The 20,612-nt window shown below is 39.8% G+C and overlaps 1 protein-coding gene across 2 annotated transcripts in view; it reads left to right on the top strand.

The window, feature by feature from the left end:
• Positions 1–20,126, top strand: part of LOC126424832 (zinc finger protein with KRAB and SCAN domains 8-like) — a 160,762-nt gene extending 140,636 nt beyond the window's left edge. For both annotated transcript variants that reach the window (XM_050087639.1, XM_050087640.1), the window contains exons 6-7: positions 904–953; positions 19,282–20,126. In XM_050087639.1, coding sequence (XP_049943596.1) covers positions 904–953; positions 19,282–19,951 — 720 coding nt within the window. In that variant the 3' untranslated portion in view covers positions 19,952–20,126. The remainder of the gene's footprint in view (positions 1–903; positions 954–19,281) is intronic.
• The last annotated feature ends 486 nt before the right edge of the window (positions 20,127–20,612 follow it).

The following is a 20,612-nucleotide window of genomic DNA, read 5'->3' as shown; positions in this document are numbered from 1 at the left end:
ATATACCCTCTTAAATTTCAATTTCAGATCACAAAGATTTTTAGGATCTCTCAGCTGCTGCATGTGTATGATGCAGAAACTCCAGAATCTGCACATCTGCTTTCAGTGTCTTCAAGAGCCGTGGATTGGCCACCTTGGAGTGATATATTAGTTGTCCCATGTGAATAATTCACACACTATCCTGATTGGTCATTGATAGGCAACACAGTAATGGGTAAATATGTAAATGCAATTATAAAAGTATTATATCGCAGTATCAGAATCTATAATGCAGAGGCCAGTGTAAATTAGTGCAACTCCTGCAGGAGGTGACAAACTTCCTATCATATGATAGACCTGCTCATGTGTTTTACACAAGTAAATGGTACCTACCTGTGATGATTAACATTGATGTAGTTAGGTTTATCCGCACAGTGCATATCAGTTGCTTCAAGAAAGTAAACAACTTCACCTGCCATTGTACAAAATAGTAAAATTAGTTTTCCAACTGATGGCACCTTCTAAATTCTTTGCATCAGTGTATATGATTGAAATTGCATGATAGGTTACACTTGCATACAGAATCTAAAGAACTGCATCAGTTGTTCTGCATGTTAGTTAACAGGTTGTCAATAGATGACACCAACTTCATGGTTTTTATAAAAATATTTTCCAAGTAAAGTTTTTTAACGAAAACAATTACTTTCAGATATTTGTGTTTTGTTGTTGGTGGTGGTGAACAATATCTTGAAAATGATGTCTCAATCATTAATTTTGATTAAGTAATACAGGAGATATGGTGCACAAAAAAATTGAAAACTAATATATATATTCTATCATTGTTTGTTGTGTTGTTGTCATTATTATTATTATTATTATTATTATTATTATTATTACATCATATTCTCTTAATCCTTCTTTCAGGAGTTCAACCATGGAGTGGAGTTGACAAGTAGTGGTGGTGAACCAGGAAGGTATTGTGCAGTTTTTGTATTTCTTCTTTTTCATTTTGTACATGGATGGTTTTGCAGCTTCTTATTGTTATTGTAGGTACATATGTGTACACAGAATATTGAACACTGATGATTGGTGCCTGTAACCTTCACACAATTGATCTGCTGAGAGACTCTCAGCCAAGTAATCTTGTTTCATCAGCAGCTTCTTTTCCTATAACTAATTGGCACCTGGGCTGGGGACCATGCACATTTTAAAATTACTCACTTAAACCACTGGTAAAATTGTTAACACGCATCAAGATTTTGAGGAGAAAGTTTTGAATACTTCAATTTTTAAGGCTGTCATCTTTTGGATATATGACGCTTTTGTAGGCAAGGCACTTTTGTAGTATTTACCCTCCCCCCCCCCCCCCCCCCCCCCACCTTGTCCCCTCCTCCCTCCAACAAGGTGAGGAGAAATTGTGTCAATACTTGGACCATCTAAATTCCTTTCATGGCTACATCAAATGTACTGTGGGGCTTTGACATCTTGGTTTCTTAGTAAAACGTTTGGCTCCCTGAGACATGGTATCTTCAGCAAACCAATTAATATACCTGCAAGCAGACCAGTTGTGTTCCCAATACATTTGTCTCATGGGGAACATATGATTACTGATAAGGACCAGAACTCAAACATCTCAAAAAAGATTTTGAAGTGGGAGATCTGCTGCAAAGCTTTGAATTTAAAGCCAGAGGCGAATGTCTCACCGTAAGAGGCTATAGAGGAAAGTTGCAAGTACATGGGGCATCTTTCCTGTGAAATAGATTGATCCTCTCTAAACATAGTCAAGGCTATTTTTCTGCCAGCATCAAAGGTAGCCATACTCATTTTCTCTGTGAAAGATAACTTGACTCTACAGAAGGCAAGCATTTATAAGATTCTCTGTCAATGTGGTTTGTCATACATGTGACATACTTTATGCACAGTTCAAGAACAGTGTATGAAACATTTATGCTATACTCACCTGTACAGTCTGATAAATCTGCTGTGGCTGAGCACTGTATAAAGGCAAGCCACGCAATGGACTGCGAAAATGCCCAGATTTCAATACCTGTTCCATTCTTCTAAGATTCAGTTTTCAAGGGGATGATTGAAATAAATTTGAAAAAATATTAAATTATTCATAATGATGGTTTGAATTAGACAAAATGCAGAAACTGGCACTGGCAATAGTTAAATCTCATAGACAACTGTCCTGTCTGCCTGTCAGCTAGAATTGTTACAATAGTGCAACATCATCCTTCACAGTGGGGTTTTGATAGCAAATACCTCTGCTACTTATGTAGTATGTTTTTCACAATATTTTGCCATGTACTCGCATGCATTTAGCACTCCATACCAGCATATAGGGTGGATGGGAGTGGTTGACTGTCAGTTTGTCTGGCTCACTTTGAAAATGGACAAACAACTTGCAACTAAAGTATTAGCACCAGACAGAGTTTTGTTCCAGCTGAACGTTGGAAATTTTATGGGTCTCTTGTAAAAATTGTTCTCCCTTTTCAACCAGAAAATATGTAAATGGGCTGCACTCTTTAGTCCGTACTCATTCCTAAGTTAACTACAATAGCTGCTGTGTTCCTATAACAATTCGTATCCCTTAGTCATCTTGCCTGGATGTTGCTTTACCATATATAAATATGTTCTATCCTGATATGTGCTTTGGAATCTGTGTTGTCATACTGACAGCACGTCAGTATGATTGTAAGTATTTGGAAATGACTTTATATAGGGTGGCACACGAAATGTGTTACCATTTTGTGTTTGAATATAAACTTTATTGTCAATACAATCTGAAAGGAACATATACTACAATGAAGAGCCATCCATGGAGATTTGTTCTAACTCAGCACATGCTTAATATGTCCACCATTTTGTTTCCTAACTTCCTTCAAATGAACACTGAAGTTAGTGACTACCCTACGGCACATGTCTTCCGTAATTTCACTGCAAGCTTGAAGAATAAGTCTTCTGAGCTCCATTAAATCACGTGGACGTTTTGGGAATATTTTTTCCTTTAGGTACACCCAAAGAAAAAAAGTCACATGGATTGAGGTCTGGACTATTTGGGGCGGGGGGGGGGGGGGGGGGGTAAATTTTGTCCGTCACTGAAGCGACCTGGAAACCTGAGTGAAATGATCCACATGTCGAAATGCTCGTGTAAAAAGGTCACTTTTGAGAATGCATTGAACAGCGTGTCTGGATATGCCCAATTGCACTGCTGCCTTTCTACATGATTTCCCGGGACTTCTCTGTACAGCAACTCGTACTGCTTCAATATTCTCTGGCGAACAAACAGGCTTAGGCCGAGGTCGCTTCGCTTCCAATACTGTTCTTTCCTGTACAAATTTATCGTACAACCTGAGGATGGTCTTCTTGCAAAGAACCCATCGCGTGTTAAACTGTTGTCGAAAACGCCTCTGAGTCACAACAAGGCTTTTTGTTTCATGAAAAAGTAACACAATTGCCGATCGTTGCTGTGTCGTCAGTCTTCCATTGTCAGCCATTGTTGCTTACTAGTCTCCTAGCGGCAGTATCGTGAATTACATGCCATTTCGTAACTCATTTGTTTTTCCAAGCTCTGCTGGTACTGCTGTAGAGATCCCAGCGGGATATCTAATGTGCGTCGTAACTTGTGAAAGAAACAATTGGTAACACATTTCGTGTGCCACCCTGTAATTCATGAAGCACACCACTGTCAGGTAAAGCCAAAAACTAGGAACTGGATAAAGACTAGAAAATGCCAGCAACAACCCTAGCTTTTCTTCCAGTTATTGGCAATATGTCTTTCAAAATAGGCAGAATCCCCTGGAAATTTCAGGTTAAATTGGTTTTCAGCCAACTATCTAAGATAGCAGATCCTCTGAGATCAGTGAATGATGACTTCTAATAGCAGGAGGCTGGAATTTAGAAAATACTTTGCCAATGTAGTATGGTTTCCATAGGCCAGACCATGTCCGTGGAAGAACACTGCGCTAAACATCAATGCTACACTTGCCTTTAACAATCAATCAATTCTGTCACTGCTGAAAGTTGTATCTCCATTGGGCATTCAATGGAGTATGATAAAACAACAATTTTGGCTGCAGCACCATTGCTTAAAGAATGTATGGAAATGTGCATGACAGCAAATCTGGTGTACTGTGCTAGGAAATACCAGTTGGGTAATGCATTTTCCATGATATGCTGTAAACCAGGCCCATTCACAATGTGCTTGTGTGAGTTGGCTTGTGTTCACACTCTTCAAATTTGTGCTTTCACTTTTTGGAGTGTATCACAGTACCTTGCAGAGTTTACAGCAGTTCCTTTAGCATGAATTCCAAATGCACCACACCTTGAACAATCCTTACTGACTAGGCCTATGGGTGGCACAATCTTCAACTTTTTTGGCGATGGGGTTCCATTGGTGTTCTCTTGCCTTCAGGGTCAAACTGGTGAACCCAACTTCCATCACCTATGACAGTGTTGTAAAGGATTCCATCATCCTCCTGTTCAAAATGTGAAATAAATTGTTACAGATGTGCAATCTCCACCGTTTCATGCCATGAATGAGCATTTGAGGCACACAGTTTTCTGTACTGCAGTTCTGCAGTGATGGCCTGTACAAGCTTGTGTGATATTCCACACTTACCTGAGAACTGTGTCAGTGTTATCTGACAATTTCCTCTAATGAATTCATCAACCTGATTATGATGAGTCACTATGGTTGTCATGTGAGGTCATCCACCCCTAACTCTGTCACACGTGTTGAGGTTAGCACTACCATTTCTTTCATTACAAGCATGAACAACTCAACATCTCTCATTATCGATGTAGATACAATCAGCACCATACACAGCTTTCAATCTTACATGGATTTCGATTAGAAGCATGATTTCTGCAGTTAGTAGCTTCACTACAGCACAAAGTTGCTACAGCACAATATTTCCCATACACGGACATAGTTATTTTATACACTGCCACATTATACACTGCAATTTGGAGCCCTCTAGCAGCAGAAGGTTGCAACTGCTGCCAGTGAGTGGGAAGTTGAGCAAGTAATACACATGAATGTAATAGCTCAACCGATACTGAGAACAGAATAAAAAATTCGGAGGCATTACTTTTCAGCACGCTGTCAGATATGAAAAGATTGTTAAAGTGCTTAAATCATTTATCTTCTTCTTTCTTAAAGTGGTAGACATTTGCCTGCCTCATCATCTTGTTCAGGGCTTCTATTGTCTATGGTTAGTTTCTGTTTTATCATACAGTGCATGCTTTCATAATTTTTTCTTTGGTGTCCTTGGTGAAATTTGTTTTATGGGTTTCTGAGCCTAAGTGTGCTTTGCTTTGCTAATGTTTTAGATTAACTATGTATTAGTAATCATCAAGTATTTTGTATTAAAATACAGTTTTCAATTAACATTCATAAAGTTGAGTGCTGTGACTTTTGAAATGGCAGCTAGCCAAGGCGTTGAGTTATACACTCCTGGAAATGGAAAAAAGAACACATTGACACCGGTGTGTCAGACCCACCATACTTGCTCCGGACACTGCGAGAGGGCTGTACAAGCAATGATCACACGCACGGCACAGCGGACACACCAGGAACCGCGGTGTTGGCCGTCGAATGGCGCTAGCTGCGCAGCATTTGTGCACCGCCGCCGTCAGTGTCAGCCAGTTTGCCGTGGCATACGGAGCTCCATCGCAGTCTTTAACACTGGTAGCATGCCGCGACAGCGTGGACGTGAACCGTATGTGCAGTTGACGGACTTTGAGCGAGGGCGTATAGTGGGCATGCGGGAGGCCGGGTGGACGTACCGCCGAATTGCTCAACACGTGGGGCGTGAGGTCTCCACAGTACATCGATGTTGTCGCCAGTGGTCGGCGGAAGGTGCACATGCCCGTCGACCTGGGACCGGACCGCAGCGACGCACGGATGCACGCCAAGACCGTAGGATCCTACGCAGTGCCGTAGGGGACCGCACCGCCACTTCCCAGCAAATTAGGGACACTGTTGCTCCTGGGGTATCGGCGAGGACCATTCGCAACCGTCTCCATGAAGCTGGGCTACGGTCCCGCACACCGTTAGGCCGTCTTCCGCTCACGCCCCAACATCGTGCAGCCCGTCTCCAGTGGTGTCGCGACAGCCGTGAATGGAGGGACGAATGGAGACGTGTCGTCTTCAGCGATGAGAGTCGCTTCTGCCTTGGTGCCAATGATGGTCGTATGCGTGTTTGGCGCCGTGCAGGTGAGCGCCACAATCAGGACTGCATACGACCGAGGCACACAGGGCCAACACCCGGCATCATGGTGTGGGGAGCGATCTTCTACACTGGCCGTACACCACTGGTGATCGTCGAGGGGACACTGAATAGTGCACGGTACATCCAAACCGTCATCGAACCCATCATTCTACCATTCCTAGACCAGCAAGGGAACTTGCTGTTCCAACAGGACAATGCACATCCGCATGTATCCCGTGCCACCCAACGTGCTCTAGAAGGTGTAAGTCAACTACCCTGGCCAGCAAGATCTCCGGATCTGTCCCCCATTGAGCATGTTTGGGAGTGAATGAAGCGTCGTCTCACGCGGTCTGCACGTCCAGCACGAACGCTGGTCCAACTGAGGCGCCAGGTGGAAATGGCATGGCAAGCCGTTCCACAGGACTACATCCAGCATCTCTACGATCGTCTCCATGGGAGAATAGCAGCCTGCATTGCTGCGAAAGGTGGATATACACTGTACTAGTGCCGACATTGTGCATGCTCTGTTGCCTGTGTCTATGTGCCTGTGGTTCTGTCAGTGTGATCATGTGATGTATCTGACCCCAGGAATGTGTCAATAAAGTTTCCCCTTCCTGGGACAATGAATTCACGGTGTTCTTATTTCAATTTCCAGGAGTGTATGTTTTGTGCTTGTCTTTTTAGATTAAGATAAGGATATTACTACAGTGGGAATGAGGACCAATGAATTACATGGAACTGCCTATGATAATATTCTGTTTGTTATAAATGTGGCAAATAATAGGCAACTAATGAGCCTACTTGGAGATAAGTTGTGGGTATTCCATTTTGGCACAGCATGCCAATATTATTTTATTGTAACTGTACTGCTAATATTGTTGAGTGTTTTATTCTGTTAAAGTTGCATTGTTTTATCAGTATGACAAATAGTAGGGAGCTTGAGGGCCAACTTGATGATTACATACATACCATTGGTTGTGGCTGAAACTGGTAATTGTCAGGATCAGAGAAATGACATGGAAAGACTAGGCCCCTTTAAGTAACATCATTTATCCTCGAATGACAACTTTTATTTTTATATATTTTTTTGTTATCAATATAATAGAGGGAAACATTCCACGTGGGAAAAATTATATATAAAAACAAAGATGAGGTGACTTACCGAACGAAAGTGCTGGCAGGTCGATAGACACACAAACAAACACAAACATACACACAAAATTCAAGCTTTCGCAACAAACTGTTGCCTCATCAGGAAAGAGGGAAGGAGAGGGGAAGACGAAAGGAAGTGGGTTTTAAGGTAGAGGGTAAGGAGTCATTCCAATCCCGGGATTGGAATGACTCCTTACCCTCTCCCTTAAAACCCACTTCCTTTCGTCTTCCCCTCTCCTTCCCTCTTTCCTGATGAGGCAACAGTTTGTTGCGAAAGCTTGAATTTTGTGTGTATGTTTGTGTTTGTTTGTGTGTCTATCGACCTGCCAGCGCTTTCGTTCGGTAAATCACCTCATCTTTGTTTTTATATGTATTTTTTTGGTAACAACTCCTCCTATTTGAAAAGTGGGTAAAAAATTGAAGTTAACTTACCTGTACAGGTGCTCAAAATGGTGAGTGAGACAGTTGTTAAATTACAATAATAACATTCTCAAACAAACTTAAGAAATAAGATCTTAACAATATTGGCCTTTAAAAAAATTAAATTAAACAATTGTAAATAAACCAGCCAGTTGAAATAATTGAAACATTTCCAGATAAATTTCTTCGAGTGAAATGAAGTCCAAGACATTAGGTGGACCCCCAAACAATAAATATCAAGAAAGATAACAAAGGGGTTACCTAAAAGGTTTACACAAAAATATTACAATGAAACTTAGAACAAGAATACAATATGTATTAAGCATTAAAGAAAAATTTCCTGAGTGAAACCAGTTAATCAAAGGCCTCTTGGCTGACAGCAAAATTTCGTGCAGCAAGAAGCCACCAACACCGAACACCCTTCCAGCAACTTAGTAAGTGCTTTTAACAAACAAGAAAGATAAGTGTCTAACCGGACTATACTACAAGTAAAGTCATGTTTTAACCACAATTGCAGTTATAGAGTATTTCCAATAAGTTGATACACGAAGGGAAATAAGTTTTGCTAACAGAACTACAGAAAGGGAGCTGTAATTTATTCCAGGAAAAAATATAATAAACAATTTGCTAGGGTCTTACTGTTAGCTGGAACTCACAATATGCTTAAAGGGGCTGGGTAATAGTAATACCAGAGAGCACACCAGCTTCTAAAACATCATGGAAACAAACATGAAAACTTAGAACAACTGGTTCTCTTGCATCAAATTAAAAAAAAAAAAAAAAAAAGCATTTTTTTAAAAAAAAGAAGAAGAAAAGAAAACTAGATAAGATTGTAGGCCCCTGATATAGCCACGTGTGACAACTGGTCACATTTCATAACAATAACAACATTAACCATGCCAAATTTTTTGAGAGAGAATGCTGGCCAGTAGATTAAGACAAGTTACTTCAAAATCACACAGAGCAAGCAGGTTAACACCTCATTCTTAAATCTCAGAGCCAAGTAACAAGCTGTGCATGATGACTCAATGAACATAAACATGAACATCTGTCCAAGCAGCTTGCGGAGCTGGAAATCGGTGCATGGAGCTGAAGAACTAGTTGCGCACAACATAAGCGAAGTAGACATTTTCCTCCTAGAAGGAGAGTGAATGATGACCTGGAAAAGATGTCTTGTCAATCCACACCATTTGTGTGCTGCTCCAAGCACTCCTGCTGCTGCTACTGCCACTACTGCCACCCCAGCTCCAGACTGTGCAAAAAAAATCCCATCAACTGCCAGCCTGCCAGCACTGCACTCTGTGGAGGCCTCTCTCTCTCTCTCTCTCTCTCTCTCTCTCTCTCTCTCTCTCTCTCTCTCTCTCTCTCTAGACATGATGTGACTGTAGTGGCCACTTTTGAAGACTAGGAGAGGCAGCAATAACTGCAGAGGGGCCCCCTGGAGATATGCGAGCTAAACGTTATTGATATTGAAATCAGCCACCATGCTCAGTGGTACACAGTGGGAATAGTACTTTGCCATACCTTGTGATGATTGTAATATCACAGCAGACGAATATGGAATATTGTGTTTTCTAAAAAAAAAAGGCAGAGTAGTCAGCTGATGACCTTAATAACATGACATTGCGAATTATTGAGCAGCAGTTCTTTGCAATAACACCCGTGAGCTTTAAGTGTATCTAGTGTTATGATTGATGTTCATTTTAACATTAACCAAATGTGCATAATCACTTCTTTGTATCCTCAATGAGAAGATGGCAACGGCAATATAAGTGAATATTTAGAATGGCGAGATGAGCAGTTACTGGCATAACATAATGTGATTGTCCCTCTTTTGTTTGGACTGTGTTGGTATGTGCATGGTATTGTGGGTTTAGGTTTTAAAATCTAGAATTACAGTGTTACTTGGTGTCTTGTATAATGGCGTGTGACCTTTAGTGGTCACGAATTCTGCCGTCACATGTGCTGGTGTGACAGATTTCTGTATTAATGAAACAGACATATTTATACATTTAATTTTGACGATAGTTAACAGAGAATGATGTTACAAAAATAACCTGAAATGTTTGGACAACTGCGCCCACAGTGGGGAGCTAATGTAATGGGATGACTTTGGTACTGTTATGTATATATCTGAGTGGTGTCTGTTTTGTTGGATTTGTCAACAAAATAGACACCACTCAAATATGTTCATTTCCGTAAGAGCACAACAGCTCATTGACACATTTCAGCACGGATGCACTATCATCTGAACTCCTGCGGGAATCAATAATTTGCAGATAGGGGGTTTAATGGATGAGGGATGTTGCATTGCAGCATGTGATAAGTTGGAAACTTGAGTCCGTCAGGAACTGTGTCTGGATGACCAAATCAGTTACAGCAAATGCTCATCAGAAGCAGTAAATCCGCCTTAAAGTCTCGGTGTGATACAAATTTTCGAGTTCCACCATTACATTACCACAATGCCCTGTGCAGCTGGAAGTCACAAATTCCCTCGTATCCCTTCTCCTCCTGTTTTCTCAGCCTGTACCACATGGTTACATTATGGCAGCAATAGTTATAAGAGAAAAAGTTTTAATAAAATTCTTAAGAAATGATAAAGTTTGTTCCTTTTGCTTAGCAATAAGATGTAATGTAATGATGTACTATTTTGTGGTAGTACCTGTGAACACATTACATTGTGACTGTCACAAGCCACTGGTCATGGATGTTGCATGTGCATACATGGCAGGAAATTAGCGACAGTTATTGAATTCTTGTAAACTTGTTTGTAGTAGATGCATTCTGCATCTAATAGATACTCTGCAATCCACCGTAGGGCATGTGGCAGAGGGTATCTTGTGCCACTACTCATCCTGTCCTTACCTGTCCCACTCACAAATACAGAGAGAGAGAAAAATGGTTGTCTGTATGCCTCCATATGAGCCCTAATTTCTCGTATCTTATCTTCATGATACTTACGAGCAATGTATGTTGGCAGTTGTAGAATCGTTCTGCAGTCAGCTTCAAATGCCAATTTTCTAAATTTTCTCAATAGTGTCCCTTGAAAAGAATGTCGCCTTCCCTTCAGGGATTCCCATTTGAGTTCCCAAGGTATCTCCGTAACATGTGTTGTTTGACCCTACCAGTAACAAATCTAGCCTGCCTCTGAGTTGCCTCGGTGTCTTCCTTCAATCTGACTTGATAAGAGATCCCAAACAGTTGAGCAATACTCAAGAATAGTTTACACTAGCATCCTATATCTGGTTTCCTTTACAGGCGAACTACACTTTCCTAGAATTCTCCCAAGAAACTGAAGCTGACCTTCACATGCCCAGATATGTAAATGATGTGACTGTGTGAAGCAGGACACTACTAACACTGTATCCGAACATTATGGGTTTGCTTTTCCCTACTCATTTGCATTAACTTACATTTTCGTACATTTAGACATAGCTGACATTCATCACACCAATTAGAAATATTGTCTAAGTCATCTTGTATTCTCTTTCAGTCACTCATCTTCAACACCTTACCATATACCCTGGCGCCATCAACAACCAATTGTAGACTGCTGCATACCACGTCTGCCAAATCATCTGTGTATGTAGAGAATAATAGCAGTTCTATCACACTTCCCTGGTGCACTCCTGACAGTAGCCTTGTCTCAGACGAACACTTGCCATCAAGAACAACATATTGATTTCTATTACTGAAGAAGTATTTGAGACACATATGTGTGAACCTATTCTCTGTGCTCATACCTTCTTTAACAGTCTTCATTGGGTCACCGTCTCAACTGATCTCCAGAAATCCAGAATTATGGAATCTGCCTGTTGGCTCTCATCCATAGTTCACAGTATGTTGTTGTTGTTGTTGTGGTCTTCAGTCCTGAGACTGGCTTGATGCAGCTCTCCATGCTACTCTATCCTGTGCAAGCTTCTTCATCTCCCAGTACCTCCTGCAACCTACATCCTTTTGAATCTGCTTAGTGTATTCATCTCTTGGTCTCCCTCTACGATTTTTACACTCCACGCTGCCCTCCAATACTAAATTGGTGATCCCTTGATGCCTCAACACATGTCCTACCAACTGATCCCTTCTTCTAGTCAAGTTGTGCCACAAACTTCTCTTCTCCCCAATCCTATTCAATACTTCCTCATTAGTTATGTGATCTACCCATCTAATCTTCAGCATTCTTCTGTAGCACCACATTTCGAAAGCTTCTATTCTCTTCTTGTCCAAACTATTTATCGTCCATGTTTCACTTCCATACATGGCTACACTCCATACAAATACTTTCACAAATGACTTCCTGACACTTAAATCTATACTCGATGTTAACAAATTTCTCTTCTTCAGAAACACTTTCCTTGCCATTGCCAGTCTACATTTTATATCCTCTCTACTTCGGCCATCATCAATTATTTTGCTCCCCAAATAGCAAAACTCCCTTACTACTTTAAGTGTCTCATTTCCTAATCTAATTCCCTCAGCATCACCCGACTTACTTCGACTACATTCCATTATCCTCGTTTTGCTGTTGTTGATGTTCATCTTATACCCTCCTTTCAAGACACTATCCATTCCATTCAACTGCTCTTCCAAGTCCTTTGCTGTCTCTGACAGAATTACAATGTCATCGGCGAACCTCAAAGTTTTTATTTCTTCTCCATGGATTTTAATACCTACTCCGAATTTTTCTTTTGTTTCCTTCACTGCTTGCTCAATATACAGATTGAATAACATCGGGGAGAGACTACAACCCTGTCTCACTCCCCTCCCAACCACTGCTTCCCTTTCATGTCCCTCAACTCTTATAACTGCCATCTGGTTTCTGTACAAATTGGCACAGTATATGGCGTGAGAAAAGGGCAAGCTGAGTTACACATAAGCGATACTTTCTAAAACCTCCCTAATTCGTGGACAAAATGTTCACTGTCTCAAGAAAATTTATTATATTCAAACTGAGAATGTGTTCAAGGATTCTGCAGCAAACTGGTGTTAGGGATAAACTGCGCTGTTTAAAAACTGATTTGGCATGAATCATCTGAAAACTGAACACAAGCCAAAAAAATGCTTCAAGTTCTTTTTCCGTGCTAGGATAAGGAAAATTCTTTATAGTTTTGGTTTTATTCATGTTTGGTGTTTTTTCTGTGGAAGTAATAATGTGGCCTAGAAATTTGATTTTGTCCCTAACATATGTTGACCTTTGTTGGTTTTGCTGTAACCCCTACTTCAGAAAATTTGTGGAATGGTCTTTCCATGAAACCCATATGCTTTCCCATGTAGGGTTCACTGTTAATAGATCATCAACATATAAAGTGACTCTGTCCAGTAATTCAGGCCCTAAAACTGTATCTAAGGCAGTAATAAATATCCCTGAACTCTTAGTCTGAAGGATATTACACAAAATTGATAACTCCTCCCTCCAAAAATGAAAGCAGTTTATTTTCTGGATTCTTTGGATAGGCTGACCTGTCAGTACAAACATCTCAAATCAATGCTGGCAAGATACTTAACTTTGTGGAACCTCTGCAACTGTTCATCTAAATTTTTTGGTCTAGTTCTTTCAGGAATAATGATTTTTGTTGTGGCTCTAGCATCTAAAACTGGGCAAATGTTTCCACTGGGCTTTGTCATAGAGTGTTATAGTATGGTGGCATCAAGGGCTCTATTATTCTCCAACATCATTAATGACTGCAGCTCCCCATGGGCCATAGGATAGTGTATGTATTCTGACACTAAATATCATGAGGGCAAAGTTTCATTTTATATTCATATGTGTTAACAATACCAGTTTCCTTTCCAAGTACATGTACATACTTCGATAGTAATTCTTTTTATTCTATCTGTTGCAATGGGCTAATAGTAGTGGACTTGGTGATCTTGTCTCTTGCTTGATTTTCAGTATTATCAATTTGACTAATTTGTAATTGTGTACCACTAGTGTATGTTGTCTTAAGACTCTGTAACTCTGTACCTTTAGGCCCTGGCAGTATTTACCAGCCATGCTCTATCTTTGTTTTTAGTAAGTCAACTACAATCCATTGGCTATTGATGTTCAGAAAGTGGTTACCTGAAGAATAGTTGAGCACTGTGCCCTTCTCTTTTAGGAAATCAATGCCAAAAATACATTCTACTACTAAACAACGTACTATTATAGATAGGCATTTTGTAACTCCATTTCCTATTTCAGATTCCACCTACATTTATATTTTGACATTTCTTGACTTAATGCCAATAGTTCCAGTGATCTTACAATTTTGTACAGGAAATTTGGGCGCTTTTGTGACCTCATAAATCTTGTTAAATAATTTAGAGGACATGATATTCATCACAGCAGTTGTCTAAAACAGTCATAGTTGGTACCTTCCCTTCAATAGCATGTACAGTTACTGGAGCAATTTCTTCTCTACGATCATGGCATTTGTAAGGTCAGCAGTTCATTATTTCCTAATGACTATGTCATCATTGTAATGTATTTATGTTTACTGGATTACCTGTTTTGCCCCAGACCAGCCCTCAGCTTCCTGTTTGTGGTCACATTTAGTTTATTATATTAAATGTTGTGGAGTATGGCTCTTCTGTCACCTGAACAATGCATACAGCAGGTACCATTTTCTCTCTGCTGTGACAACATACCCACACCCTGTCATCGGACCACCACATTGTGTACTGTGATTCGTCACTCCACAAAATGTTTTCCCACTGTTCAATCGTCCAATGTTTACACTCCTTACACCAAGTGAGGCGTTTTTTGGCATTTACCAACATGGTGTGTGGATTATGAGCTGCTGCTCGACCATGAAATCCAAGTTTTCTCACCACCCTCCTAACTGTCATACTACTCACAGTGGATCCTGATGCAGTTTGGAATTCCTGTGTGATGGTCTGGATAGATACCTGCCTACTACACATTACGACCTTCTTCAACTGCTGTCGATCTCTGTCAGCCAACAGACAAGGTCGGCGTGTAAACTTTTGTGCTGTACATGTCCCTTCTCATTTCCACTTCACTATCACTTTAGAAACAGTGGACCTAGGGATGTTTAGGAGTGTGGAAATCTCGCGTACAGACATATGACAGAAGTGACCCCAGTCACCTGATCACATTCGGAGTCCGTAAGTTCCGCAGAGTGCCCCATTCTGCTCTCTAACGATGTCTAATGACTCCTGAGGTTGCTGATATGGAGTACCTGGCAGTAGGTGGCAGCACAATGCACCTAATATGAAAAACGTTTTTGGAGGGAGGGTGTCCAAGTACTTTTGATCTCATTAATTAGATGAAACATTCAGATACAATTTTCAAATAATAGTAGTAAAAGGAGTGAATTATTTGACCACAAAACTAGTTTAACCTCAATATGCATAATTTTTATACCAATCTACGAAGATAAAATCATGCAGTATCTTTCAGGCTGACAGCATGAAAACAAAACATTAGGTAAGCAAAGTTTTACCTCAGTACGTTGTTTTTTATGAGACTTAAGATGAATGAAAATTAAGCATGGGTATGTTTTAATTTCACAGATATATTATTTGCTATAAACTCAAAATGATCCGATTCCTGACATTATGAACACAGTGATATGTTATGAAGCCAATATTCAAGCAATAAAGATTTTCACCCAGCAAATGGAATAATAATTTCTCATTAGTCATGGATCCTTCCTTTGTCAAAGTGTAAAATGGTTTGTGTGTGCCACTGAATGAAGAAGAAACTTCTCATTGTGCACTATTTTATTGTTTTATGTACACCCAAATTGCCTCAGAGTAGGGAGTCATTCTTTGTCGTGCTAAGTGAATAACGAAAAATGGAGGTAGCGGACCATTTATCAGCACAGCTTTAAAACATTGCTTTAAATAGACTGTCCTGTACACATGAGTCTCACATGTTAAAATAGTAAATTAAGCCAAGTACATTTGATGGTATCTTGATTGTAATTAATATTGTATTCATTGTTTGGATCTGATTAGTTTTGCAGATATGTTGTCCAAGTTTTACTTAAGGTATGAATTTGAGCTAGTTCACATCTCAGAAGGGACCTCATTTACCTTTGGGCATAATGGTGACCAGCATTATATGGAACAAGTTGCTGTAGGACTTGGTGGAACTAATAATCAAGTTTTATTCAGTGTAATGTGACACTACTTCTAATGCTATAATCAGAATATAATGCAGTAATAATGTCCAATTTTAATTAGCTTCTGGGTTAAATGTACGAACCAATCAGCAGTTGACATTACTAATTGAAATTACACAACACAAAATACATCAAGATTTTGTAAAAAACTATGGTGTGCTGAGCCGAAAACTATTGAAACTGTTTATTTTCTTTTGAAGGCTAATACCTGCGCTAATTTTCAGCCAAATTCTATGTTGAACCCTTTATAACCACCGACTTACATTTAAATATTTCTCAGGACTTCCATAAGATTTATGCAGGTTTTCTTTGTGCAGCATTTGTTTCACAGTCCACTATTGTGTGAAAGTTTGTGTTCACTGCTCCACAACTAAAGGTGGTATCATTTATAATAGTCTAAGCCAGTGGTTCCCAACCTGGTGGTAGTTACCCCCTGTGGGGTAAAGTGGAATTGTCTGAGGCATAAAATCCAAATGATTCGAATCTGTTTCAGTCACAAAACTAAATTATTTTTAAAAGATCATTACTATTATCACAGTTTTTGTAAGACTTTAATATTAATTATACAAGTAGTCAGTAATTACTTTTCTCAGTTAGTAGCATTAATGTGATGGAGGTTACAGGTTCCTCACAGTCACCCACTACATACGTACATAGTGCTTTGTCCCATAAATCACTGATGATATAAATGAGACACATATGTAACAAATGCTAAATATCTCAAGAAAATTTCTTCTCCAAATTGTAGTTAAGAAATTGCTTTATTACTCACTCTGAAACAGATAAATGAATTAATTGGCAGTACAACACAGCAGTAACTACATAAGGCCTACTATAGTGCTACACGCAGTATTCTTCTTCTTCTTCTTCTTATTATTATTATTATTATTACTGTTATTATTAGTCGATGTTGTCAGACACAAAGTATTAACAGCCTGAAGTCTGCCAGTTCACAAGTAAGGAATGCAGAAATCAAGTGATTTACAAACAGTAAGTATAGAGCACACATATTAACTTGGTTTATTTTAAATGGGGTTGTAGTTTGCAGGTCAAACAAGTGCCACAATGGAGAAGAGTAATGCAGGGGAAATATGTTTTGTAACAAGTGTCTACTCTCACTGTGTATAGTTAGCTTTCTTATTTGGGGAGGAGTTGTGAGTAGCATTTGCGATGCACCACGAATTCCTTCATCGTTCTCTCTCTCTCTCTCTCTTTCTCTCTCTCTCTCTCCCCCCCCCCCTCTCTCTCTCTCTCTCTCTCTCTCTCTCTCTCTCTCTCTCTCTCTCTCTCTCTCTCTCTCACACACACACACACACACACACACACACAATATCATTCATCTTTCATCATTTTAAAAATAAAAGTATTCCAAGAAAAGTCTTTCGTTCTACAGTTTAGTTGGGTGCTGAAGTTGGTGATATTGTGGGGGTAGGGAGAGGGAGGAGGCCAGGGTTACTAGATAATGTCTAATTGCGTTCGGGGGTACTTGTCTAAGAAAGGTTGGGAACCATTGATCTAAGCAAAGTCGCTCATCTGTTTTTGTGACCAGTGTATTCTCTGTGGTAGGATGCAAATGAAAATACACTTAATGTGTCTTATTATATCAGTGAGGAACAACAAAAGGAATATTGGAACTTAAATATCTTCCACGAACAGGGCGTCCAGTGAAGTAGTCACTGATTTCAAAGTTAAATATTTCGAAAAATAAGAACGTTTGAGAAGTGCAACAAAAGGTATGTTTATTCTGAAAGCTGTAAGAATTTTATATGTAAGTTTCTGAATAGTTCAGTAAGCTGCTAACAGATGGCAGTGTACACTGTGTAGCTTGTACAGTATCAGTGTGCATAATTAAACTTGTTTCACAGTCTGTAGTCTCTGAAGTGAAGTGGATTCAGATGCTACAAAGATCGCAGATTCAGGCTCGCCCTGTGTAGTGGGATGGTTCTGGGTTACAGTATATTTCAATGTGACCCACAAAAAATAGTTACAAGGAGTCAGAGTGGGTGAATGTGGAGGCCAATCCACACCTGCGAAAGTAAATTTGCAATCGTCCAGAGTATTGATCAAGAAAGCCACCTAATTGGTGAGATGTAATCTGGCCCAATCTTGCTCCAACCACTTGATGCCACGTCAATCAGCAACCATTAGCTGTGTGAAAAATGGTTGCAAAATTGCAGCAATAGGGCCAATATTGCCTCTGGTGCGTACCCAGACAGTAACTTTGGGTGAATGTAATAGATTCGCTTCACACGAATGGAGATTTTCAGAGCCCCAAAATTCACAGCTTTTTTTTTTTTAATTGACAACTCCTTTCCAGTGCCAGTGTGCTTCATCTGTAAACCAGGTGCAGCCAATATCAAATTCTTCATTATCAATCATTGCGAGAATCTGTTTTTCAAAGTCAGTGCATACACTGTGGTTTGATGGGTTTTGATTTTGAATGGAAACATATGTATGCTCTGCCTCGGTATTTTCTGCATGCTGGAAACTTCAAAACAGTCTCTGCTGCAATTCTTCGGATGCATTGTCTTGGATTTTTCTGAATAATTCCAGAAACCGTGGCGACACTTTCAGGAGTTGATCTGGGGCCAACGTTCCCCAGTAGACCATCAGCTACACTGCCTGTCCATTGGAATTTGGCAAAGAGCTTGCAAATGGTTTTCGCATCAGATCGCTATGGAATATTAAATCATGCTCAAAAACTGCGCCTCTCTGCCACAGGACTGTGTTCTAATCTGTGGTATTCCAATACCAAAAAACACGATGTTCAGTGGAATTCATGATTTTGTCATCTTCCTTCAGTACATGAGCCTCCTTTTACGTTTCAGTGGTGGAACTGGTCGCTCTGAGCTGCAGCAAATGATTTATGGGCAGTAAGTACTGCGATTACAACGCCATCGGATACCAGCTATTCTATTTAGGATATTTTTTTATAATTTCTGTATAAAGTTCTCACAACTTTCGCAGTAATCATACTGTTTGTTGCACTCATCAAGGGACTCCTTCGCTGGACAGCCTGTATGTTAGGTGGCTTGTAGAGTATAGATGTTGACGTAGGAATTCCCGTAGTGTACCTTAAAGTTCTATGGCCCTAATCAGTTAATTTGCTACGTCTACAGTCGTAATGACTGTTGTTCATGTTATCCTGACCAATTTACAACCTTTTGGGTCCTAAAGTAATGCCTTCAATGAACTCATTTCTCTCTGTGGCCTGTTGAAATGGATTTAAAAATTATGTAAACTCAAGACAGTGTGCTCCTGCTTTATAACATGTTTTGGAGGGACGTTTTATACTTTTGTCTACATAACATTTGATAACAGTTTTTTATTTCCATAGTTGAATTATTACAATACCTTCTGACAGAGTTTTCTCTACTTTTCTGCAGTACTATCCCTGTTGACATGGAGGACAACAAGATCAGTGATGGCAGTGGCAGATTGGTTACCAATGTCACACTGTCTAGAGGAACATGCAACAGGATACAACGCACTAGCCTGCAGGAAACATCTTGTTTGAATGAGTTTGTTATTAGGCATCTAAGGCAAAGATGTGACATCTACAGTAAGACGTTTTCACGGTTGCAGGACTTGAAGGAGGACACAGATGTGGACAGATGTGAATTTCTGCTTTCCTGCAACTTGTGTCACAAAGCATTCACAAGTAGTAGTAGTCTGAATAAACACTTTAGAGTGCACACTGGCAAAAATCCATACGAGTGCAGCATTTGCAACAAAACATTCGTACAATACCATAAACTGAAGCAGCATTTACTGGTGCATACTGGCGAACGCCCATACGTTTGTGGTGTGTGCAACAAGCCATTCGGCCAAAAAAATAAACTGAAGCAGCATTCACAGATACACACAGGTGAACGTCCCTACATCTGTGAAGTGTGTCAGAAGAGATTCAGGTGCAACAGCCACCTGAAGGAACATCTGCGACAGCACACTGGGGAAAGACCATACAGTTGCAACATTTGTCAGAAGAAATTCACTTGTAAAGGTAACATGAGAAAACACGTACTTACACATGACAAAACAACCATATACACATGATGTGTTTCCAAAGGGACTGACAATGTGCTGTATGCTGGAGAAGATTTCAATTCTGTGTGCAGGACACTTAAGCACAGCTTGTAAGTAGACTCTACAGCTGTTTATATGACTGACGTATTAAGTTGAAGAGAAGAATTGACTTAAAAATGCAAGAGTAAACTTGTATCTAGCATGATTTCTATTTCTTTGTCTTTCCTGTAGGCTAACAATGGGTTGTGATAAAGTTTAATTACCCTGTTTACAATTAAAATTATGTAATTAATATGACCTTTGTCTCCACATGAAAAATACCTACAGTTCTGGTACACATTGAAATCTTTGCACCACATTGCAGTTGTACGCTGCTAGACCAACCAAAACAAGATGAAGCCGTTCATCTTCACTTTATCAATAGGCTGTGTCATTTTGTAATCATTCCTCTCATGGATTTTAATGCATGTCAGAATTGCAGATGCAGACGTGCAAAAATACACAAAATATTCATTATCAGACTTTAGTTTCTCTGTGTAATATTTAAGATTTTATAATCACTCATTAGTTGGGCTGGAATGCTTTCTACAGGGACAACTTCTGGGGCACACTAATGCATGCATAATATAGAAACTGATACATCAATGTAATCACAAGCGCTATAAGTCTAAGACTACTTGAATCATGGGGA

This window comes from Schistocerca serialis, chromosome 10 (genome assembly GCF_023864345.2).
Source record: "Schistocerca serialis cubense isolate TAMUIC-IGC-003099 chromosome 10, iqSchSeri2.2, whole genome shotgun sequence".
NCBI classification, from domain to species: domain Eukaryota; kingdom Metazoa; phylum Arthropoda; class Insecta; order Orthoptera; family Acrididae; genus Schistocerca; species Schistocerca serialis.
Note: the sequence above shows the minus strand (reverse complement) of the source record. Positions and strands in the feature narration are given on the sequence as shown.